Below are 25,107 nucleotides of genomic sequence, written 5' to 3'. Positions count from 1 at the left end.
AAAATTACGCGCTTCTGTTGGCTGAAAACGAGTGCATTTTTCATGTAATACGAGTGCACATTACAAATATCGCGCGCGCTGTCAAAATCTCGTCTGTCTTGACAATCGGCCATGCGTTTTACATTTAAATTATTACGAAGTAATGACGTGATTCCTCGTAGAATTTAGTGAAAATGAACACTTCTAAACTTTTCAAAGACTACAGGCTCGTGCAGTTTTGTTGTCTTGGAAGAATTTGCTCGTGCTTATTAACATCAAATTACACTTAAAATCATGTTACTACTATTACTAATAACCGAGTCCATGTCAAGAAATCCTTGTTCCATAAACATCAGTAGTGAGGGACGTCGTTCAAATATTTGCTGTAGATAGAATTTTACTCACCCGCGTTTGCGGGGAAAGCTCTTAATAAGACTGGGGTTACTCCTTTGAATAAACTCGCAACTCCTTCTTCCTTTACCTAAAGACAAAAGCGCGTGCGTCATGGGGTGAGCGAAATACAAGTGTACATACTACAGCTGTTCATAGAGACGCGCATTTTTCCAAACACGAGCTGCTAGTACGAGCGTCAGTTTTCTCACCAACAGCACATCCAATCACATTCACCTTGAGTCAACTAAGTAATTGTGGGAAAGGCAAAGCAGTACTTGTATCTCTCCAAATATATCCATACAGAGAGCCCATTTGCCATCGTGTTAGCTGTGCCTTGCTGATGGTAGCCTGTAAGCTGGCACTTGTTATTAGCAGTGCAGGAAGTGCGTTGTTCCGCGAGAAGATTTCAGACGGGTCAGGAAGAGGTATACTGGGGGTATGGCACAAACCCTTGCCCTGTTTATTATCACTGGTGCACTTCGCTACCCTCTTGATAACAAAAATCGTTACGTCCCTGTGGCAAGCTGACCTCACGAGCCATGTCTCGTTCGAATATTCGAGGAGAACATTTTTAACTCAGATGAAAAAGGAAAAATATTAATACCGCACATAAAGGCCACGGACAGCCTACACTCACACTCTCACCGAAACCTTCGGTGCGAAGGAACCACCTGATTTGGACTCTAAAGGGTGACATTTTATGCCTTGTTTAAGATTTAAGACTGCAAAAATCATACCCTTCTTTCATTGACTCAAACTTGTCCAGGCCAAAAAGGGAAGTGCCTCATTCCCAGCCCCAACGGAGCCTACAAAAGATCACAGAGAGGGGTTGAGGAAGCTACACACTACACATCAAACAACCTCATAGGTTTTGCATGGAATAAGTGGAAACCCTTCTTCTGGAAAAATGAGGTACTTACTAATTGTCTAAAAGCATCTCTAATTCTTCGGGGGTAAGTTCCTTCAGGTGCTGTGAGTGAAAAGTGAGAGAATCAGCTGATGATATCTGTCAGTCAACTTTCCAGAAATATAACATAAAATTGTGAGACGCTTGTGAGAAACCAGCCATCGACAGTACGACGATGTGTTTTTTCGCACAAACCAACACTCCAGCTCAATAGGTTAAGCTTGAGATATAGGGTTTGTTCTTGAAATAGCCGCTTAAAGAGACCGCGCGTCGAAATTGGATTAAAAAAATGTACCATTTCAATAGGAGCGTGTATGAAATGATAGTTTCTCCCTGCTCGTTTCCCCTTTACGCATAGAAAGGGACAGATTGTTTCATAAAAGTAGAGTGAAGCATAGATGGTCAAAATTCCAAACTTCACCATTACAAGATGACCATAAGTGATCTTCTACCTTAATGCCTCAATACTCTAAACCTCGAAAGAAAATTTACAGTGATCCTATTTGTATGCCATAAGGGTCTACTAGTTTCCCCTTACTCGCTCAGGTATAAGAGGAAAGTTACTTGTAAATGGTTTGGTTTCCACTTTAGATACGTCTCACTGTGCGGGACCACGAGCCCAATTAGGCAGCCTTCGTGGATTTAGATTCTGTTTACTTTAAGCAGAGCAGGAGAAGCGCGCGCGAAACAGGAGTCAAGCGGATTTCGTTACACTCTGAACTCAAGGCATTCGCAGGAAATATAAGGAGGGAGCTCGCAGCCCCTCCCAAAACTTTAAGAAAAATTGACATGAGCGGAAGGAATAATCTGAATAAGACCATAACCTGTTGCCTGTTGTTGGAATCCAGAAATTAATGGTGAGGAAAATTTAAAGATAGAGAGAAAGCTAGCAATAGAAAACCGAAAATTGTGAAGTTCAGTACTCTTTTTATTGTTACTCTGTGAGTAATTTGCCTTAGTTTTGAACAAATCAGGTGACGAATACTCGGTGTAAAGTTACTATCACTTAACGTGTTTTTTATTTCCGTGGGAGCAAAATCTAAACAGCAGAATGGTAGGTCGTTGAGAGGTTCATCCTATAATATTCATAAACTGTTGAATTCAATTCGGTTTAGTTTCCTTCAGTCTTTTTATCATTTTAACGGCTATTTAACGGTACAAAGCAGACTTGGAAAAACAACTCAAAATCGACAATACTCACTACTAAAAACGGCCCTATTGATAAGGGTAACTACTTTGTTATCATGATATACACTTTTTTAGACTTTGTGCTTGTAACGAGAATGCGTCCATCTGGCATTTCCGCGACGCCATTCAGGTTTTCTAACCCAGGAGTAGTGCACTTGCCAATAAAACGACCTTCAAGGGAAAACTTTTGAAACCGGCCACTTCCCTGGTCACATACAAGAAGACAATCGTGCCTGTCTATATACAGACCAGAAGGTCTAACAAACTGTCCGTTTTCCGTTCCTTTACTTCCAAATTTATATAAAAATTGTCCTGCCTGGTCGAACACTTTGATGCAGCTATGGCCAGAGTCAGACACGAAGAATCGGTTTTTATGACTAACACAGCTAAAAGGACCAAGGAGTTTTTCCGGCCCAATGTCTCCAAACGTAAATATATTCCCACCATTTTTAGCCAGAACTTGTATTCTATTATTATAGTAGTCAGAAACGATAATTTGCTCTTTGTCATCCATGGAAAGTCCGAATGGATTTTTAAGCTTTCCTTTTCCAAATTCTTTTATGAATAGTCCAGTTCGAGTATTATACTGACATATTCTGTTATCGCCATGATCCGAGACAAGAATATCTTCATCATTAGCAAAAACAACATGGAGAGGTTGGTTAAGTTGATCGATTTTTCGGAAAAGGGTTCCTTCACTGTCAAATACATAAACGCTGGGGCCATAATAATCTGACACTGCCATAGTTCCTTTGGCATTGAGTGCGATACCGAAGGGTCCTTTTAGTTCGGGATCAGAGAAATTTGTCAGATCCAGTTCACCGTCCACAACAAGCTCACATTCTTTCACTTGCACAGTTACTGGACAAACAGAAAGTTTCTCGCCATTTATTTTTACTTCAAAACTGTAATCTCCAGGCAATATGGGTGTAAACTTTAACTGGAATGTTCCTTCGTCGTTCTCGTGCACAGATGTCATTGACACATCATCAGCGGGCTCAACCAGAAACTCAATTTGATTTGACTCCGAGTCACATAACTCTCCAGAAGATGTTTTGGGGCACAATAAAAAGTCAGCTTCTACACCAGCCCGTAAGGTTTGATCTATTCCTTGAAGTGTTGATTTCTTCATATCTGCCTTTTCTGTCATCTGAACAGATCCCAGTTTCAGGCCCGCCATGGAGGCCGCAGTAAATTTAACATGTACAATGTCGCGATGTTTAGGAACTTCGTGATAGATAGCACGCAACTCCTCGAATCTCTGTGTCAAAGTACCTTTATTTTGCATGATATCCGTGCTTGAGCTTCTCTTCACTATATTATCAGCGAAGTCGACCGCTTGGTTCAATTGTTTGAGTAGAGAAAATATATTTTGTTTGGCGGAACTGATTTTCTCGAGTCTCTTCGCGCGCGTAGTCTCGATGGAGGTAATCAGCTCTCGCTCGCGCGCACGGATCTGCGTGATTATCTGTTCCACAGCTTCCATGACTTCACGCTTAGCTTTCATAACATTACTTTCCATCACGGAGGTCGTTTCTTCAAGTTGTCGAATGTTCGCATTTAGTTCCTTTATCTTGTCTTTGATGGACTCTGCGCCGGCGATAATATTTTGACTCTCATCGTGGGCCGCTTTGTCGAGTACAACAACTTCATGGTTTCGGTGATCCGTGGCTATGCAAATATGGCAAACGCAACTTTGACACGGAATACAAAAGAATCGCATGATTTCCTTTTCGTGAAACTGCTGGGAGCAAAACGGCTGCCGTCTTAACAACGCCTCGTAATCTTCTGCTTTAAACTCTTTCACCGAAATCACTTTGTGACCTTCGAACGAAGCCTTTAATACTTCGTGTGCATTCAGACAGTCAGGGCACATGAAGCGTCCACAGTCGAAACAGTAATGCATTTGAGTATTATTTTTCCTACACTGTGAACAAGAAATACTCCTTCCATCGCCAATCTGCCGAACTGCAAGGATACCCAAAAGACTATTGTGGAAGAAACTGGTCTGCAAACTGTCGAAGCGGTTGTCTTTGGGTAAATCGATTGGCGCTTGGCATTCGGGACATCGATATTTGCCGTTTCTTTGGCTGGTTAGTGCATGTCTCTTGAGACAATTGCAACAAAATGTGTGAAGGCAAGATATGATCTTGGGTTCCTTGTAGGTATCGAGGCAAATCGAACAAGTCACTTGCTCCTGGAGGTTTTTCAAAAACGATTCCATTGCAACACGGTTGCTCATCGAACGATCAGACTTCTGCGGAACACAGATTTTTTGATTCCCAGAAATCAGAATGTATCATCTATCATGTGGAACTTTCTGACAGCTTAATGTTCTCCAGCCAATCAAAATTGAGTTAATTTGATCTTTACACAGATCATTTATAAAGCGTCGTTGATGTGTCCCGCCATAAAAAAATGCAAAGTTATGAAATTACAACTAGTAGTAATCAAAGATTAATAAGTGCGTTAGAAGTTCAATGAATTTAGCTAAAATCATACAAAAACAGAGGAGGAAATTAGTTGAGAGATTAAATGAGAAAGACGAAGTATTTAAAGAGCAACATGAACAACAATCGAATCTTCACGCCTGGCATGCACACAATGACTCGGTTTGTTTGGTTTGTATTTGTGACCGCTATGGGTCAAAGCACAATGGCTTGGTAGATTTGCTTTGAGACAACTTTGTGTCAGAGTTATCGGTTGATTTGCTTTGTTGTTCGGCAAATTCGAGGACATCAATTCAAAGCAGGAGAGCAGCGAAGGTCTTCGGTTTGTTGTAGTTCGGACAACGCCGACATCGGGCTTTCTACATGCTCTTGGAGTACTAAAAAGTTTCCTGGTAAGGCTTTGACAAGTTGAAGCGATGAACTTTTTAAGAAACATCGCATGAAGTTTGAGAAAAATAAATGAACTTACCGAATAATCCAAAGATATCCACGGAGGCGACACGGACGCACGAGCAGCTTGCACTCGCACGAGGTATAGTTGCTTGCGCATAAAAAAATAGTTGTGTGCGCATGTCCACCAGGTGAGCCCGCAATTTCTTTGGCCGGCTATTGGGCTTAAAATTCGTGCGCGCGCTTAATAATTATTCAAAATGGCGCAGATTTTGAACATCGCCCGTCCAAGTAACCAAAAAATCTCGAATCTTCACGCCTGGCATGCACAGGTATCCCATCGACCACAGGATCCCCAAAGATTACTAAGCGTTCTCCTAACGTCGAACGCAATTAGCAGATGGGCAAATCAAATCCGTCCAAATCCTGTGTCCAACCGCCTGACCCCGAGAGCAAAGAGAAGAGACAAGGAGACAAATGGACTCAAGCTAGGGACCATGGAATATTTATTTAATATATATTTGATCCTTGATAACTTGCTTTGATTTAAACTCACTCGCGTTTAATCAAAAATACCGCAATCTGATTGGCTACGCTTAGTAACATCCGGTTGAATTTGTTGAGTAACTTACGTATCTTTGCCAAAGGGTGCTGTTTAACATTTCAAGAGTTAGCCTGTGAACACAGACATATTTCCAGGCGGATAGAAGCAATAAGTAGTGCGTCTGCACTCGCTGGTTACACATGCGTTAGTTGCCCGTAGACTACTGACTTACTTACCTGTTTGATAACGTGACTTGACTACATCAACAGGGATAACGAAGCTCAGCAGATCATACCTGTCAAACCCAATCCAGTCAAAGAGCACGTCATTAAAACCCATCCATTATTGAACAAATATCATGCAGGAGTGTAAAAGTTCTCAATACTATTTGCTTAACTGTCGAGCCAGCAACACACAAGGCGATTGAACACGAAGATTGCGAAAGTATTTTATCGCCAGTGAAAATCGTAAACGAATTTTGCCACTTAAAAATTGCAATGGGTTTGAGATTTTTTCCTCACGTAAGTTTTTTTCCTCCTGTCTACATCAAGGGTATTTTCTGCGTTCCAAATTGAATAAAAAATATTTAAACTACAGCTAAATGCTGTAGCTAATTAACTTAAAGCACACGTTGCAATTGCAAATTTGTAGAATATCGCGATAAAATGTTGCGTAATTTATTTGTATTAGTATCTACACTTGATTCAAGTAGTTTCCCAGTTTGTTAGTTTCACTCTTTGGAGGTAGTAGTTCGTTCTTGCAAATGACAGTTCAACATCGCATCCAATGCGGCCTTCGAGTTTCATTTCTTGTAACTTTCTGTTTAAGTTTTAACCCGAAGTTAAAATCGTTTAACCCGCCGTTAAACGGAGTCGCTAGTAGGGCAGGATATTAAATTTTTTTTTAAAGCGAGTTCAAATTTATCAGCTGGAGGTTTCCTTGATAAACTCTTTTGCTTCGCCACCTTCGAAATGCGCTCATCCCTTTATTCTGCGCATAACACCGTCCGAGAGCATTTTGTCCAATTTTTTTAAGCGCACACATAATATAGCCCGAAAATAAATGCGAAAAATAGTGAGCAGTCATTAAGGAATTTTTTTTTAAATATTTTTTCATACTCAATATATTGTACAAAGAAGAATTGGAATCCAAATTATCTTCGGCAGGGTAAGAAAGAAGGAAGGACAGAAGAGAGTGGGGGAGGGGGTGCTTGCCCTTTTTGTACAGAGAAAAAAGAAATGCTAAAGCCTAGCTCAAAACTGGCACACAGTCATTTCCATAATTTCTGGCTCTATATATTGGAATAACATAGAACAACTTAGAATAGAACAAACTTTTATTTGCATCACCTAACTGGTTCAATCACCGATCACAAACGTGTCACTTCTTTTTCCGTTCCACGACTTACGTTTGCAGAAAGTATTGTACGTAGAGTCATGAACAGGAATTTTTTTCGAAATTACTACAAAAGCAAAATGCAATATGATGTCCTCTGAAACTCCGTCAACAACTTTCGTGTATAATTCGTTTTGTGTCCTTTTCTTACGTTAATAAATTGCTTGCGTGGACCACGGAAAAATATTTTTTTTTCTGTAAATTACTTCTCAATAAGCGGAAAGGGCCGCATTTGCAGCAGTAACCCTTTACACCCTAACACTCAGTATTGGCATTCTCCATACTGTTTTTTATACATTTAACGAGAGAGGGAGAATAAACTCCTTTATTGTGTGAGACATTTGATGTATAGAAACCAGCTTTTATTTCCAGTCTATCGGTCTAGAATCCTTCCAGTCTATACAACACACCGCGTAAATACAAGCCATAATTGCAGACCGGAGTGTACATAGATAAATCCAGCTCCACAACATGGAAAACAATTGCCTTTGCCTCAGCGTCATAACGAGGTTTGCAGAGATCCACCCAACACAAGGAAGTCAGTTTCTTGATTGATAGATCATTTGTATGATATTAGAGAGAAGATAAGATATAATAACTTTATCAGAGCAACTCCAGGAATGACTGTTTAAAACACTGACGTAAACACAAACTCTCCTCAATGGTCTTCGCACAGTTTATGTCATTGGTTAGAAGAATTTCATTGCAAATCACGATGAGCGGTATCTTTCGATGAGCCGCAATTTCAATGTCGGAGAGAAAGTGAGGTGTAATTAGTTGGTCAGTTGAAGCGTTAAAACATCCAGAACATTTTTCTTCGCCTTATTCCGGTAAAATCCAGCTAAAAGTCTTCATGGCGACTTCGTAACCAAGAAAAAGACCCTAGGCAAAGGAACAAATTCAAGATAATCAAAAAATGCATTAAAAAATGATATTCGAAAGCAAAAATAATGAAACACGTAGTACACCTCCTCACACTAAATCGACCCTCTTTAGTCCTATAGACCGCTATTCGACTTAGTGTCGCAAAACCAAAGCCAAAGTGATCACAAAGGCCAATCCACTGACAGGAAAAACCTTTAAGAGGCCATGGGACCATAAAGTGAAAACAACCACAGGCGACCAGGTTTTAGTGCTTAATCTGATTGATTGATAAGGAGAGTGGGACTGAGAAACGATGATTACACAACTTGCAAAGCGGTCAATTCACGAGCCTGTAAGTAGTAAATAAATTCTTTATTTACTACTGTAGTTTTGCAAGTGTCACAATGCAAAGGCCTACCTAAAATCAAGCTGCAGAAATCAGCCGAGAAAAACAGCGATAAAATTAATAAGTAATTAATGATCCCGGCCTGTTGTTCGTTACAAAACGAAAGGCGTATTCGGATCCTTAAAAATAACCAGCCTGGCAGTTATTTTCTAACTTAACTGCCATGGCTTTCATTAATAACACGTAATGCTCGTCTGCAATGGAGATATCCGCTGACAATTTCCAGTGAGATTGCTTTGCAAGTTGTGAAAACATCGTTTTGATTTCATTTAAGGAATTTATGGGAAGTAGCTTCTCCCTCCACGCTTTCGACACTTAATTGGAAATTGCTATAGTTATGACAGACACGAAAAAGTTACGCGCTTCTGTTGCCTGAAAACGAGTGCATTTTTCATGTAACACGAGCGCTGTCAACATTTTGTGTCTTGACAATCTGTTATGCTTTTAAAACTTTAATCATTACCAAGTAGTAACATAATTTCTCGTGCAATTTGATGAAAATGAACACTTATAAATTTTTCAAAGACTACGGGCTCGTGCCATTTTGTTGTCTTGGAAAAATTTACTCGTGCTTAGTAACACCAAATTGCTCTCGAAATCTTTTCACTAATTCTACTAATAACCTAATCCACGTCAACACCCCTAGGACATCCTTGCTCCATAAATAGCGATAGTGAGGGACGTCATTCAAATATTTGCTGTCGCTAGAATTTGGCTCACCGCGTTTGCAGGGAAAGCTCGTAGTAAGACTGGAGTTACTCCTTTGAATAAACTCGCAACTCCTTCTTCCTTCACCTAAAACAAAAGCAGATGCGTCATGGGGTGAGCGAAATACAAGTGTACATACTACAGTTGTTCATAAAAACGCGCGTTTCTCCAAACACAAGCTGCTTGTACGAGCGTCAGTTTTCTCACCAACAGCACATCCAATCACATTCACCTTGAATCATCTAAGTAATTGTGGGAAAGGCAAAGCAATACTTGCATCTCTCCAAATGTATCTATGTGGAGAGCCTATTTGCCATCGTGTTAGCTGTGCCTTGCTGATGGTAGCCTGTAAGCTGGCTCTTATTATTAGCACTGCAGGGCGTGCGTTGTTCCGCCGCAGGAAGATTTCAGGCGGGTCGGGAAGAAGTTTACTGGGGGTATGGTACAAACCCTTGTCCTGTTTAATATATCACTGGTGCACTTCGCTACCCTTTTGGCAACAAAAATCGTTACATCCTGTAGCAAATTGACCTCACGAGCCATGTCTCGTTCGAATATTCGTGGAGAACATTTTAACTCAGATGAAAAAGGAAAAATATTAATACCGCACATAAAGGCCATGGATAGCCTCCACTCACACCCTCACATAAACTTTCGGTGCGAAGGAACCACCTGATTAGGACTCTAAAGGGTGAAATTTTACGCCCTGTTTAAGATTTAAAACTGCAAAAATCATACCCTTCTTTTATTGACTCAAACTTGTCCAGGCCAAAAAAGGAAGTGCCTCATTCCCACCCCCAACGGAGCCTACAAAAGATCACAGAGAGGGGTTGAGGGAGCTACGCCCTACACATCAAACAACCTCATAGGTTTTGCTTGGAAAAAGCAGAAACCCTTTTTCTGGAAAAATTGGGTACTTACTAATTGTCTAAAAGCATCTCTAATTCCTCGGGGGTAAGTTCCTTCGGGTGCTGTAAGTAAAAAGTGAGAGAATAAGGTGATGGTATCTGTCAGTTAAATTTCCAGAAATATCACATAAAATTACGAGACGCTTGTGAGAAATCCAGCCATCGACAGTATGACCATGTGCTTTATCACAAAGCCAACACACCAGCTCAACAGGTTAAGCATGAGATATAAGATTAGTTCTTGAAATAGCCGCTTAAGGAGACCGAGATTGGATTAAAAAATATATCATTTCAATGAGAGCATGTATAAAATGATAGCTTCTCAGGCTCCGCTCGTTTCCCCTTTACGCATAGAAAGGGATAGATTGTTTCATAAAAGTAGAATGAAGATAGATGGTCAAAATTCCAAACTTCACCATAACAAGATGACCATAACTGATCTTCTACCTTCATGCCTCAATACTCTAAAGCCTCGAAAAAAGATTTACAATATTGCAATTTGTATGTCACAAGGGTCTACTACTTTCCCCTTACTCACTCAGGTATAAGAGGAAAGTCACTTGTAATTAATTTGGTTTCCACTTTAGTTATGACTCACTGTGCCGGATCACGAGCCCAATTAGGCAGCCTTCATGGCGGTAGCTTCCGTTTCCTTCCAGCAGAGCAGGAGAAGCGTGCGCGAAGCAGGAGTGAAGCGGATTTCGCTACACTCTGAACCCAAGGTATTCGTAGGAAATATAAAGAAGGAACTCGCATCCCTCCCCAAAAATTAAAGACAAATTGAAATGAACGGAAGGAATCATCTAAATGAAACCAGAACCTGTTGCAAGAAGGAGATTATCTCAAAAAGAGATGGAATCCAGAAATTCGTGGTGAGGAAAATTTAAAGATAGAAAGAAAGTTAGCTCTAGAAAACCAGAAAATTGTGAAGTTCAGTATTCTTTTTATTGTTACTCTGTGAGTAAATTGGCCTCAGTTTTTAACAAATCAGGTGACGAAAATTGAGCTAATTTGATCTTTGCACAAAGCAACGTTGATGCGTCCGCCATAAAAAATGCAAAGTTATGAAATTACAATTGCAGATAGGCAAATCAAATCCGTCCAAGTCCTGTGTCCAACCGCCTGACCCCGCGAGCAAAGAGAAGAGACAAGGAGACAAATGGACCCAAGCTAGGGAAGATGGAATATTTATTTAATATATATTTGATCCCCGATAACTTGCTTTGATTTAATTTCATTCGCGTTTCATCGAGAATACCGCAATCTGATTGGCTACGCTTGGTAACATCCGGTTGAATTTGCTTGAAAACTTACGTATCTTTGCCAAAGGGTGCTGTTTAATATTCCAACAGTTAGCCTGTGAACACAGACATATTTCCAGGCGGATAGAAGCAATAAGTAGTGCGTCTGCACTCGCTGGCTACACATGAGTTAGTAGCCTGGTAGACTATTGACTTACTTACCTGTTTGATAACGTGACTTGAGTACATCAACAGGGATAATGGAAGCCCAGCAGATCATACCGGTCAAACCTAATCCAGTCAAAAAGCTCGTCATTAAAACCCACCATTATTGCACAAATATCATGCACGAGAAAATTGCTGTGTAGTATTAAAGTTCTCAATACTATTTGCTTAACTGTTGAGCCAACAACACACTAGGCGATTTAAAACTAAGATTGCGAAAATATTATATCGCCAGTGAAAATCGTAAACGAATTTTGCCACTTAACAATTGGAACGGGCTTATTTTAAGATTTTCTCCTTACGTGGGTTTTTTTCCCTCCTGGCTACATTAATGGTATTTTCCGCGTTCCAAATTGAATGAAAAATATTTTAACTACAGCTAAATGCTGATGCTAATTAATTGCAGATTCGTAGAATATCGCGATAAAAAAAGTGTTGAGTAATTTATTCGTATTAGTATCTAAACTTGATTCAAGTAGTCTCCCAGTTTGTTAGTTTCGCTCGTTAGAGACAGTAGTTCGTTCTTGCAAATGACAGTTCAACATCGCATCCAGTGCAGCCTTAGGTAAACGCAGCAATAAAGGTAAGAGTCATTAGTAAATTTCAATCTTCTTTTCAAGTTTCATTTCTTGTAACTTTCTGTTTTAGTTTTAACCCGAACTAAATATCGTTACCTGGCCGTCAAACGGAGTCGCCAGCAGGGCAGGATATTAAATAAAGCGAGTTCAAATCTATTAGCTGGAGGTTTCCTTGATAAAATCTTTTTCTTCGCCACGTTTGAAATGCGGTCACCATTTTAATCTGCTCATAACATAACATCGTCCGAGAGGATTTTGTCCAATTTTTTCTTTAGCGCACATATAAAATAGCCCGAAATTTGTACACAAAAAAGGGTAGATACGTCAACTGGAATAACTAACTCAAAAGGCACTTACCTCCAGCTATAAAAATTCTAAGTGGGTTTAAATTTTCGCGGCTGAAAATAATAAAATAAAGAGAGAAATGTTTAGAAGCTGCAACACTGTAACAAACATGGCGAAAACTTAAGCTTGGGATTCTAAATGGCCACTTAAATGGCGAGGGTATTTAATAGGGATGCGTCACAAAACTTTTCGTGTTCTGGCGCCAAGAGAATTTCTTTCGAATAGAGACATTTCAGTTAAATTGAGTGTAGCTGAAAGTAATCAAGTGCTACCACGGTTTCGATGTACTTCACTCTGATTGGCCTCGAAAAAATGCACCGTTTTCTCAACAAATCAGATTCAAAACTTCAATCAATATTCAGTTGAGTAAATAAAGTAATCCATTGCATGGGTTGCATGAGTCTTGCTTTACTTCGCTTTGTAATTGGTCCAGAAAACTCGCGCCATTCTCTCAACCAATCAGTTGCAGAACTAAAGCCAACCACGACTTGGTTGCCCGCGTTTTCCCGCGCTTTAGGCAATTTGTTTATTCTCAGTTGAATTCTCATTGGCTCTTCAGGGTATTTTCCTTTCTTCTGATCAGCGGTTGTTATAACTTTGATTTAGTTTTACTTGACGTGTCAGCGGGATTTGACAGTAGTGACTGGTAACTAGTAACTAACCTTTCGCCTTCTAATGTAAGTTTGCTAAGAATCCATTCATAGCTGCAGAAATATACCCCTATACTTGGCACATCTATGAAACACAACATAAAAATCAAAATGAGATATCTTGAAACTTAAGCAATTTCTACAAGTACAGTACTCTTGATTTATTATATAAGAACCTTCAAGTAAAAGGGGCAGAAGTTTGGAACTATAATTCCAAGAATTTAAACTATCTTCTCCTGCGGGAAAGCCGTATGAGGCCTTAAGCAGTGCGACTCGTGTCAAATCTTCCCGCGGGCGGAGAAACGCGCGTCCTGCAGCGCTTATAATGGGGGGCCTGCTAGCGAGCTAACAGTCACTAAATTTAAGTACACACCTCTTAGAAGAGTTGCAAACGTTCCCCTATACAAAGAACTTATTCCTTTTTCCTTGTAAAGTTGTTTGGCACAATTTAGTGGACCTTTGTACTTTCTTTCGCCCCCGGAACTTTGCTGGATCTAGAGATATAAATATTCATCGGTAATTAGCGTTATGTACAGTAAATTATTCATCGACATCAGAGGATCTTAATGGCCCGTGTGTGTTTTTTTCTTTCTTCCTTTTTCATTTCTTTATTTAGCTGTTTCCGTAGAAGAGCATTCATTGGCTGACTGGTGCAAAATTATATGATTCCTTTCGATTCCCATGGCAAGGGTTCCCTGGGAGCTCCTAAGAACGACCCTGGGAACAAGGTAGCCGTCACGCTCCATCAAGTTTATTCTCAACGTTTGATCTAACATGGCCACGTAACTATGAAGGACGAACTAGTAAGTATTTTCAGTAATCCTTTGTAAGTTTACCCACGTAACACGAGAAAGATTTATAAGTAGGTTACAATAAAGATATTTCAGAGAAGGAACATGAAAAAAAAAAAAAATAGACAGGATTGGAAATTTGCTTCAGCTGTAATAGCGCTCATGGCTAGAAATCGAGGTCAGTCAGCGGCTGATGTCGCGGACGCAACACGAGCTGCGTTTCACCTTACTGCGTCTGCGCATCCCACTAAAATCAAACATCAAAAGATGTCGGAAATTACCTTTTACAAAAGCGCTCGATAAATATATCGATAAATCCCCAACTTCCATTTTAAAAATGAATCAAATGGAGGTGTATCAGACATTTTGCAGCGCTGATAACTTCTTTATTATTTTCTTTCCGAGTTATTACTTGAGAAACTGTTAAAATCTTGTCCAAGTAAGAAGCTTACTATTTTGTTTTTCAAGTGAAATTATTTTCGCGCCAATGCTGCAATCTATGTCAATCTTTGAGCCTTCAGTAGCTGCCCTGTAGCGGTATTGTCCATAACAGGCTAGGTTACTATGTTTTTACAAAATGGCGATCGAAGAGTTCTTTGATATGTTTTCAGATCTTATAATTTTAGTTTTTGAGTCAACGTCTCTACTGGGAACAAGACCCATAAGAAAAAAATTTTTTTGGACTTATGGAAGTCGTTTGGGAGCGTGGATTCACACTTTTATGACTTCAAATAGCCTTCAATTAGAAGGTCGGCTTTCGGAGAGATCGAACAGACGTGGCAATTGATAAAACAACCCTTGTTGTGGCTGCAGGAGAAGCTTTAGCTGACCAACATAAGCCATTTTAAGACACTTGGGGCACCAAGAAGGTTTAAAGTTTCTTCGACTGGGGCAGATCGTAGCGAAATCGTAAGAGTTTGAGAACGGAGGTGAGTGATCTGGACACTCTTCTAATACATTTCAGACGAGGGCATTTTTAGTACACGCTTCCAGAAAATTACTGTGTCTGATTTTCAAAATTTTCCCACAGAAAGCCTTATGCAGCCGCCATATTTAAACTCCGTAATTTGTCTTTTATGCGCATGCTTAGCCGCCATGATGTCTTCGATTTCTAGCCATGTATACTATGTGGTCTCTTCGCCTGCTTCCTCCATGTAAAGTTAGAGCACTTTTACATAAATTATAAGCATAAACACTTCAATTGTACGCAAAATGAATCACTAGTTTAAAGTATATATCATTTTAGTATCTTGCTCCATAAAATTTAATTGAAGAAAAGACATGTTAGTTCGTTTCAAGGAACAGCATCCAAAACATTCGGGAAAGGAAATTATACTTTAGTATGCTTTGGAGAGGGGTGACGGTATCGGTCTTAAATTGCATAATTCTACTCAATTGTTACCAGTTGAGCCGATCTAAGGCTGTTATTTCTCATAGCTGATGCAAGAGGGGTTACCAATCGTTCCGCCTACGAGAGATTCCGCCAATAACCAGTTCGACAACGTCGTGACATCAAAGTCCTTTCGCTTGCAACCAAATAGGCATTTCACTGATGTATGGTGACACTCGCAATGATTCGTTTTAATACAGTCCTAGCTATTTCACAGAACTGGAAGATTACAATACGTAATCAAATCACATGAGAGACCCTTGAACTACCACGATTTTACTGATTCAATCAAATGCAAAGATGAAAACAGATTTGACTACTTAACACACAATTCCTCGAAACATTTCTGGAACGCGCTAGCGTTTCACGTTAGTTAATGATTAGTAAAGTCCAAAGGTCTTGGGCCTCCACATGAAAAAATGACAAACTTTGTGCATCAAGTCCTTTTTAGTGATCAGAAGTTTACTTGACCCAGCTGTTTTTTCATCGGCGGAACTTGTGTAACTGCTCAGCCTATGCAAATTATCTTCAAGATTGAAACTAAACGCTTCCCTGAATTTACAATGGCTGTTTGATCGAAGGAAGTTTCGCGCGGAAAAGAAATTCCATAAGAGACAATTCCATGTGTTTGTTCCTAATAATTACATCACATGCACCGAAGCAAACGTAGCTTACTGTTGATCACAAGGCTATCGAGGAAATTTTCGTGACACAGCAGAGTGTTACGCCTCGGTGACCCTTTCGTCGCTTGACTGAATTAACCACCGCGTGAGCATAATATATGCGGTGACCACCTTAAAAACGTGTTGTACAAAGATACCAGAATTTTATGATCCTTATCCCGAGCTTCGTGTCTATGCTGGTTTTGGCTTTTGCTTTTAGAGACTTAAGAGGTAAGAAAAATTGACAAGTCACAGAACAATTATGATTAATTAACGCCGCGATGATAAACATCTTGCTAATTTTAGAAATCAGGCTGCACTTTTCTTTTCTTGTCATGAGAACGCAAAGACAGCCAATCCGTAACATCAGGGATTCGAAGGTATGACAAAACGCTCAGTCACTTTTGCGAGGTGGTAGCCACTTTAAATTACCGATGTACGCAATGTGGAAGGCTTCAGGACAAACAGACGAGACCGACAGCAGTATAAACGAGGCTTGCGGCTATAAATATGGAAAGTGTATCAAGCGCAAGCGAATAAGGAAACCTGCTAGAGGGGGCCTGGATCGATAGCTGAGATACGTATGACAACTTTCAGAAGACCTTTGTTTTGCCCGTTGGGATCTGTGCGGGCCAACTCGTTCTCAGTGATTTTAAGTAAGGCTTTGCCTGTACTTCAAGGTTTTGTGTGGGCTACTGACGAGTTACTAATCGATTGAGCACACTCAAAACCGCCAGCTGCGCCGATTAAGAACTGTCCTAAGACGACAGCGAACTGTTATTCGGCGAAACCACTCTAAGGCGAAACAATCTCAATGCAGGAGATAATTGTAACGTTCTCTTACTCAGTTCCTCATTTAGTACATCTCCAAAACCCAATTTCAGCAATCATGCAACTCAAATGACTTGTGTTCCTTGATTCAATGATTTTAATCATTTGACCATCACTTTCATAAGACCACATTGCATAAGTGTATTAACATTTGGTTTTTGCAGATTACGTACCCATTGCATGGAATCTGATTTCAAATGATGAATACTCAGAATACAAGTAATTCAATAAAAGGCCTTGTGCCAGGAGCCCTTGGCTGCCCAGCAAAGGAATTTGGTGGTGGTGAGAAGACGGTGGGTGAACTTGGCAGTCCTCAAAAGTTTCTTTACTGGCAATTTCCCAATTGGAAGACCAACAACAGGACTATCATGGTTCCTCCCGCCTATAAACCCACTGAACCAGGCTGCACAATTTCAATAGATGGCAAATATGCTGATGAAGATGACGTCAATATAAGAGGAAGACAAGGAGAGAAACTTATCTACGATCATCTGCAAAAAAATGGCCAAGCAAAGAACCTGGGCATGTTTGTCATTCATGGATTTGACCTTACAGAGATTACCAAGTGGAATACTAGATGCAAAAGTGAAGATTCCGTGCCTAAGTCAGATAAAGTAGATAAAACAGGAGAAAGCGACTTCGTCATCTTTCACCATAAAAAGGGCGTCATTCTACTCGAGGTTAAGAATTTGAAGAAGTCTGAGGAAGGATCACTAGGATCTAAAATCAGAGAGGCTAAAGAGCAACTGAATAGAACCAGAAAAATTGTTGAAGCTTTCGCTGTAGTGAACAATTCCAGCGCTGAACAATCTGATCGCTTGAAACCACCTCCAGTGACGATGGTAATTGCTCTTCCTTCCACGAAGAGAGGTAGTTCACATGCTCACGTGGATGACACTTTATTAATGTATGAGGAAGATCTTGCAAGTCCGGAGGGCTTTTCAAAATGGTGGTATGACAACATTGAATCACCTCCCTGGATGGCCTCCACCCCAGACATCACCAACAAGGCCTATGAATTGGCCTTATCAAGAATCTTGGCTGTACGACATCTTGGCCCTGTAACTGAGTCTGAATACACAGCTGACATAAGCTATACCTTAGACACCTTCAAGCATCTGGGAAACTTGGCTAGTGGACGCTTCCGCAGGATCAAGGAAGTTGAAAACCCCCATCTCTTTCGCTGGTGTAAGTACATGATGTCTCAGGTCAATCTCCCTATTGCCAAAGTTTCATGCAAAGAAGCTTTGCACACCCTTAACAGCATCAATGTTACTGTTTCTGAGGCAAACCTTTTGAAGGTTCTTAATGAACATCTTTCTGATAAAAAGTTCCTTCTGGGGGACAAGATGGCCGGTGAAGACACAAAGATATTCCAGTACCTTTGGACAGTGTACATCATTGACATTGACAGCATAACCAGATTCATGAATAGAGTTACTGATGCAAAGAAGAAAGATAGGATAGTTAAAACGGCCAAAACTCTGACAGACCTAGGTTTAGCCAAAGCAGATGATGTTACCAGACTAAATGAGCTCTCGAAGCTATTAGACAAAAGCCAAAGTGGGTTTCTAGAAGGGGAAAGCTGCACAACTCTGGACAGAGAACTGTGTGAAAACCTGGCCGGAGGAAATGTCAGGATTCTGGCCCTTCCTTTCAAGAGGCCATGGGCACCCGTGTTTACAATGGATCAGCTTGCCGTGTTTGATGGACCAAAGAAACAGCTTATCATCGGTGGGCCAGGGAGTGGGAAGACAGAGTTGATGAAGGCCAAGGCTCTCATACTCGCAGAGAAGTTGCCACCTGGAAAAAAGATTTTATACTTGATCCACGGTGACAGAAAAAACGTCTTTCCTAATGTCATGAGGAAATTTTTCAAAGATAACAAGGTAATGAAGTTTGTGGATGTACTGACAGTTGAGTTAGAGGGGGAACATCACAAGGCCTTTGAAGACGAGCAAGCTCAGTTAAAATGGGAAACATACAGCCATGTTTTCATTGACGAGCTATGGATTGGTTCAAAGATTAGATACGAAATGCAGCAGGACGGTAATATGAATGTAATCGACGAGCTAACAATTCCCAAACAAGCATTAGAGAGCATTGAGGGCTATGTTTGGATGACCTCTGTCTTTGACTTTAAGGAAGAGTGCTTTGAGAAAATCAGCAAAGAAGAAATCACAGAAGTGTTAACCTTGCAGAGACTGGAAGGGAAAGAGAATTTGCTTTACAAAAAGCTGAGTACACCATCTCTTCTGGAGGTTCTGGAAAAAAAAGGTGGAGTCACAAGTAGGATCAGGCACCCTTTGAGGAGTGTGAACAACATTGTGAGGCTGCTACAAGGCTACAGTTCCTTGTATCTTGAGAGAAGTTTTCCATATGGTGTAAAGAACATGCTCAATCACAATGTGGATGGGCAGGAAATCACCTGGATTGCTGTCCAACCAGAGGGAAATGATGTCTCACCAGAGAGAGCACAACATGCTGGACATTCACATGTGGACAGGGATCATCTTACAATGCTAATGTACAACAAATGCGTGCAAGTCATTGAACAAGTTATCTGGTTCAATTGTGACCTTCGTCCACCTAAATTGATGGATACAAGCAAGAGTCAGTTAAAGTTACAGCTTAATCCTGATGATATTCTGGTGGTCAATTTTGTTGCACGCTATCAGTCCAAACATAGTTTAGCTGGTGGTCTCAGCTTGGAAAACATTCCTGTCTGTGACCTGAATGACCAAAGAGCATCTTCAGCTGAGGATGAATTTCTTGACTTATGTGGTGGAGTTTGTCTCTTGAATTCAAAGTCAAGAAAAGATTCAGCTTGCCTTGATGGTGCAGAGTGGCCCATGGTAATTGTGCTTCTGACACCTGAACTTCTGTTAGGTGATGGGAATTCTGGGTTTGAACCTGTTCGTAACTATGATCCGTACATAGCCATGTTCCGTGCTCAGGCGAAACTTGTTGTGATATCAGACTCATGGAGGTCATCCCGTGACTTCCTCAACACAGTCAAAGAAAAAAAAGCCTAGGTAACTTGGAATCAAAAATGAGGCCCTGTTTTCCTAGCTGGTAATTTTTGAGCTGAAAAAATTATATGAGCCACATGAAGGAGCAATTTTCCCTGTTAGTTTTTCAGTCATTGTCAAATGCCATCTACAAATGGGCAATGTGAGAGGTACACTCCCTCTGCCCCCATGTACCCTGACAAGATTTTCTTATTTTTCAGATATTTTTTGTTAAATCTTGTTTGAACTTATGTAAAGTGGTCTCAAATAGGGGGGAAGCCGCAGTCCTATAACCTTGCTTTGCCCCTTCCCCCCCTTATTTAGTTTCAGTAGGATTGCTTTCCATTATAAGTAACATAATGACAGGCAACTCAACATTGTAAATGTAGTTCAGTTAATCAGTTTGGATTGTCAATTTAAGATCAAGGAATTATAAATCACTCACCTAACAACAAAACTTAAATGTGAGGTGTTCCCTCCATCAAATTGTGGTTTTCAATCATTGTATATATTCAATTTTAGTTAGCATGACTTTTTGTCTACAATATAATGTAATAATAATAATCATAATAACAATAATGATAACAATAATAATAATGATAACAATATACAATCATTTTGGGGAACAATGTGCAAACTGCTCTTGGTGCAAAGCTTTATATACTTCTGAATATAACCATTAAATTTACACCAACTGTTAAGAGCATATTCCTGAGAATATAGAAAAATTGAATTTTTTATTTCATTTTGCCATAGCAATCCCTTGGACAAATGTATTTAAGGAAAAATAGTTAAAAGTTCCAGTGACTCATTTCAAGGGAGAAATTTTCAAAAGTTTGAAACTTCGGTTTTTACCTAATTGAATAATATTATACAAATCAAGACAGTTAATGTGCAAATCAAGGGAGTGTTTTGAAAAAATAAAAAAAAAACTAATGAAAAAAACTTTGATGTTTTGGGGCTGTCCATTGCTTCTCGATATTCTCAGAAATACGCTCCTAAGGTCCCTACAGAAAACTGCCACAATTAATAAATAACAACTAGGAAACAGGAAATTCATTTCTTTAAATAGCAACTACCACATACTTTATGAGCTGATTTATCAAAATGCAGGAAAATCATAAATCATGTTACCTGTAAAAGACACTTAATCCTATCACCAGGAGTTACAATAGCTGCAGCACAAAACCCACCAAACATTCCAGAAGTAAAGTTTTGGAAATTCCTGTTTGATTGAAAATGAAGATGTGCTTTTAATCAAAAATGGATCTATGCTTAGTTGATCCTATGAGAGTCTGCAGTTAGTGATAATGGTCATTAGGACCAGCAACCACTGACACCCTGAGAAATATGCCATAGATGCATGTTTACTTACAAGTAACAATAAGAAGGTCTTATACACAAGTTTAATTTCTGACAAAACTATACTTAAGCATGTGCTCTGATTGGCTAATACATTTGATCCATTTGGCCATAGGTTGCATGCTGATGTCAGTTTGTTTTGCTTTTTTTTTCCTACACAGAACAAAACCTAAAAAGAAATGGTTGGCATGTATTGTGCAACCATCAAGTTATGGATGCATTTGGGAGGTTTCCTAAGCACTTAAGAAGCTAGCTGGAGTCGCACTCAGCTTCTTGAGTGCTAGGCAAACCTCCCAAGTACCTCCACAACTAGATAATTGCATGCTACACACGAACCATTCCTTAATTCTACTATTATCAGGAAACACATTTCTTAAGTTCTGATCTGTTAACTCCTAAGGGAGACTAACATCTAATTTCTCCTTACTGAATCTTTTCTGAATTATTAGTCACAAGTATAGGGGAAATGATTGCCAACGTAAGATTGGTAGGCTTTGTGAAGAAGCCCTTGATTTTTAAACAAATTTTATTAAATCAGCACCATGTAAGAAATGTAAAGAAGACACTATGGAATATATGCAATTTATATTTAGGGAGTAGGGGTGAAAAATTATCTATTTAAGGTGATTTCTTGACTTGCTTTTAATTGCCCTTTTCTTTTATAGGTTATCAGTTATTTGATAATTCTGATAAGAGGGAAAAAGTTAAATAAATCTAAGAAATGTAACAGAAATTGTTAGTACATGAATCTTTTATCTGCTGAGAGCAATCACTGCATAGATCTTTTACCTTTTTAGTCAGTAAACAGTGGAATGCGTTGCCTCCAATGGTTAGAGAGTCCAAAGACACTGTATCTTTTAAGCGGGCTCTTAATGTTCATATGACTTGAAGACCTTTTTAAATTTTTAAAGTTGTTAAATTTTGTACGTAGATTATTACTAATAGGTAGTGTTTATTAATTAATTGATTAATTTTATCCTTTGACATTTTGTACAATTTTATTGTTTTACATTAATACACATGTACATGTTTTAATGAGCACTCATGAGCTCCGTGGTGTTACATGTATAAATAAAAGTATTGTATTGTATTGTATTGTAATCACTGATAAAAAGTTAACTTATTCAAGTAAGCAGAAAGGATTTTTTGCAAGTTATGGTGATGAGAAAACAGGTTTACTCAATCTCAATTAGCAGCTTCTCTGGGTTTTGAGAGAAAAGGAAGGCACTATTCACACCTGCTTCATCCTCATTCTGTGAAAAATCATCCCATAGACCTCTGGTGTACCTAAAATTACCTTTCCTTGCTTTCTCCTGTTCCTTAACTCTTTAACTCCCATAAGTGACCAAGACAGAATTTCTCCTTGCATTATCAATACAATATCAAGCAGATAAGTGATGAGAATAAAGAAAAATATCAATTTGGGAATAATTAGTTGATTTAATACTAATTAAAATTCTCTTAACCAACATTTTAAGAATTGTATGGTCAAGAGTAAGGAGAATTAAAAATTTGATTTGGGAGTTAAAGGGTTAACTACCTTTTTCTCAGATATCTCATAAAATAGCTAGAATATGATGCAGGTCTGTACTTACGTTGGAATACCATGGGGATCCTCCATCTGCAGTCTTCTGGCCAGAGAAACAGCCCAGAACTGGATTGCATTCAGGGGTGTGGCAAAGGCAACTGGTGTGAAAAGTCCTTTGAATAATCCACGAACACCCTTCAAATTAGATTATGATAACATACTAATTATTAATAATCAGTGCAAGAACAATTGCTGTGTACACACTTTTGGAGGTATCCAAGATAGATGAAAAAGGTTAACCTTTCCAAATCCTCTTGCATTTACCCACTTTTGGGGACAAGGGGTTTGTGGGTCTAGTTTTGTTGGCCACTCAGAATCCTTTCCCCATCATAGTCTATTCTGTGGCCAATTATCCACCCCACGTTTGCCACTTTTGGGCAAATCTAATTTTTGTTATCCCAACATAGTCACTTTGTGTTTACAGATTTACCTTATAAAGCCTTTTAAGTAGGTCTCTATTAGATTGTACATGGAAATTCTAAAACTGGTATAAAGAAAATTAACCAAAAAGATTTCCATTTTCCTGTTTACCAAAACTTTCTTATCCCCAAAATCCTTAAAGTTGCCACCACATTCTTGTAACTGTATTGAAAATGCAACCCTATTATAGTCAATCCAGTCATATAAATGAGACCCCATCCAGTGGCTAATCCCCATAAGCTTGTTCATAAGAAGTAACCCCCCCCCTCCCTCCCTCCACCCATCCCTTAGGCCCATATCACCAAAGCTTTATGCCAGTTTCTGCAGCAAGAAGCTACCAGGTGAAGTGTTCCTTTCATTAACATAAGGCTTAACTTAAGCCTTTCACAAGTTTTTTCCCGCAATACTATGAATTTACCACACCTATCACTTTTGACTTAAAATCGAAAAAGAAGCACTGTGTCAGTTCACTTGTCAAGAATCCAACAAATAAAAAATTACCTTATGACCCACCCCCATACTACTGAAGGAGGCTAGTTACCCAGGGAGCCATCCACTGCATGAGCATCTCATACAATGAATCTCCCTCAACCCTTTCCCTTCCAGGAGTGACCAACAAGTAATTTCTCCTTATAATATCCAATATGTTTTTAAGGAAAAAGTTATAAGAAGAAAGAAAAACATCAATAAGAGGATATAGCTTGATTAAACATCAAATTCTCAGAACTATTATCATAAGAAACATATAGGGGATGGTAGAGAGAATAAAGATTTAGATCTTGGGAGCAAAATGGTTAAATGCAATGATAGCTATGGGAACTTCTATTTTGCAGAGGTAGCTAGGTCAAGTAGTCAGGAAACTAAATGGTGGTTCCTGCGGCAATGTCTCCTACTCAGCTGCTCACCAAATTTAGTCTAGGTTATTCCCAGTTCCACTCCTTAGTTGTGCTCTGCAATTTCACACCCAGCTGGTCTGCCTAAGATCAGTTGGGATTTTCAACCAATTTTTTATTTTATATAGAATATATGGTGGTAAGAAGACTTCCATCTATCATCACTGCAGCTTTAACAGTCATTTGTGATATCATCATTGTCATTATTTTCATCATTATTATCATCATCATTGCACAACAATCAACTGGCAATTACCTCATTACGTAATGTTTTCAACAAGCAGTCAAGTGTTCCTTTAAACACCGCCTCCTGCCCAGGTTTTGGAGATGGGGTTGTTTGAATGCGAACCTATTCAGTGGAACAAAATCAAAGTAAACATGAATTAATCTTTCTTAACATTTGTCAATATGGTGTGTTTATTCCCGAATGAAATTTGATTTTAAACCTTATTTCAGCTTCAAGAGCTTCTTAGGACAGACAACTAATTGTCGTTTTACCATTGAGTCTCATTGTTCAATGATAACGTTTTTTCAAACGAGCATACATCGTTCCTCCCACGGAGCAAACCAGTACAATCAGTATTTTGTTGAAATTGAATCTCATATGGACATTATCCTTAGTCGGAAAACCACGATCATTATTAACTTTGATCTCTTATTGAAGTGGGCGGGGCACAAGGTATTGATCACCGAAAAAAGGTAACAGCCACGTAAATAAACAATTGAAAACAAACATTCATTACAAACCGTAAGTGTAAGTAATGCGCACCTTGATCGTATCAAATGGATGTCCTATTGTCACGCCACAAACTCCACCAAAACCTCCAGCTAAAAAATTTCGTACTCCGGAGGTACTCCTTCCTTGCTGCACTTTACCTCCGGATTCTATTCTAGCTGTAGAGGAACTTTCCATTTGCCGGCTGAAGGGAAAGGTCTTTACTTCGACGCTATCTTGGGTTTCATAGTGACTGTCACGCCAGAGTAAGCA

The 25,107-nt window shown here is 39.4% G+C and overlaps 3 protein-coding genes and 1 long non-coding RNA gene across 4 annotated transcripts; 1 reads left to right on the top strand and 3 right to left on the bottom strand.

The window, feature by feature from the left end:
• Window positions 1–1,087: 1,087 nt before the first annotated feature.
• On the bottom strand, window positions 1,088–5,424 carry LOC136283808 (uncharacterized). The gene is made up of 3 exons (XR_010718918.1): window positions 5,387–5,424; window positions 1,293–1,342; window positions 1,088–1,178 (listed from the first exon to the last, which is right to left on the bottom strand). It is a non-coding gene; the product is annotated as an uncharacterized lncRNA (long non-coding RNA).
• LOC131785502 (E3 ubiquitin-protein ligase TRIM71-like) lies at window positions 2,212–4,764 on the bottom strand. Its single transcript, XM_066173053.1, has one exon. It carries the CDS (start codon window positions 4,707–4,709, stop codon window positions 2,511–2,513), a length of 2,199 nt encoding a protein of 732 aa, XP_066029150.1. The 5' UTR covers window positions 4,710–4,764; the 3' UTR covers window positions 2,212–2,510.
• A 1,781-nt stretch (window positions 5,425–7,205) lies between the features above and the next one.
• LOC131785509 (mitochondrial carnitine/acylcarnitine carrier protein) lies at window positions 7,206–25,082 on the bottom strand. Its single transcript, XM_059102419.2, has 11 exons — window positions 24,889–25,082; window positions 24,376–24,468; window positions 22,814–22,941; window positions 20,991–21,081; window positions 13,545–13,665; window positions 13,184–13,256; window positions 12,534–12,574; window positions 11,596–11,664; window positions 10,146–10,195; window positions 9,237–9,311; window positions 7,206–8,128 (listed from the first exon to the last, which is right to left on the bottom strand). The coding sequence occupies exons 1-11, from the start codon at window positions 25,030–25,032 to the stop codon at window positions 8,069–8,071; spliced, it is 945 nt and encodes a 314-aa protein (XP_058958402.2). The 5' UTR covers window positions 25,033–25,082; the 3' UTR covers window positions 7,206–8,068.
• Window positions 14,552–19,954, top strand: LOC131785497 (uncharacterized). The gene is made up of 2 exons (XM_066173052.1): window positions 14,552–14,891; window positions 17,010–19,954. The coding sequence occupies exon 2, from the start codon at window positions 17,043–17,045 to the stop codon at window positions 19,878–19,880; it is 2,838 nt and encodes a 945-aa protein (XP_066029149.1). The 5' UTR covers window positions 14,552–14,891; window positions 17,010–17,042; the 3' UTR covers window positions 19,881–19,954.
• Window positions 25,083–25,107: the final 25 nt, after the last annotated feature.

The sequence above is a fragment of the Pocillopora verrucosa genome, chromosome 10 (assembly GCF_036669915.1).
Source record: "Pocillopora verrucosa isolate sample1 chromosome 10, ASM3666991v2, whole genome shotgun sequence".
Classification (NCBI taxonomy): Eukaryota; Metazoa; Cnidaria; class Anthozoa; order Scleractinia; family Pocilloporidae; genus Pocillopora; species Pocillopora verrucosa.
Note: the sequence above shows the minus strand (reverse complement) of the source record. Positions and strands in the feature narration are given on the sequence as shown.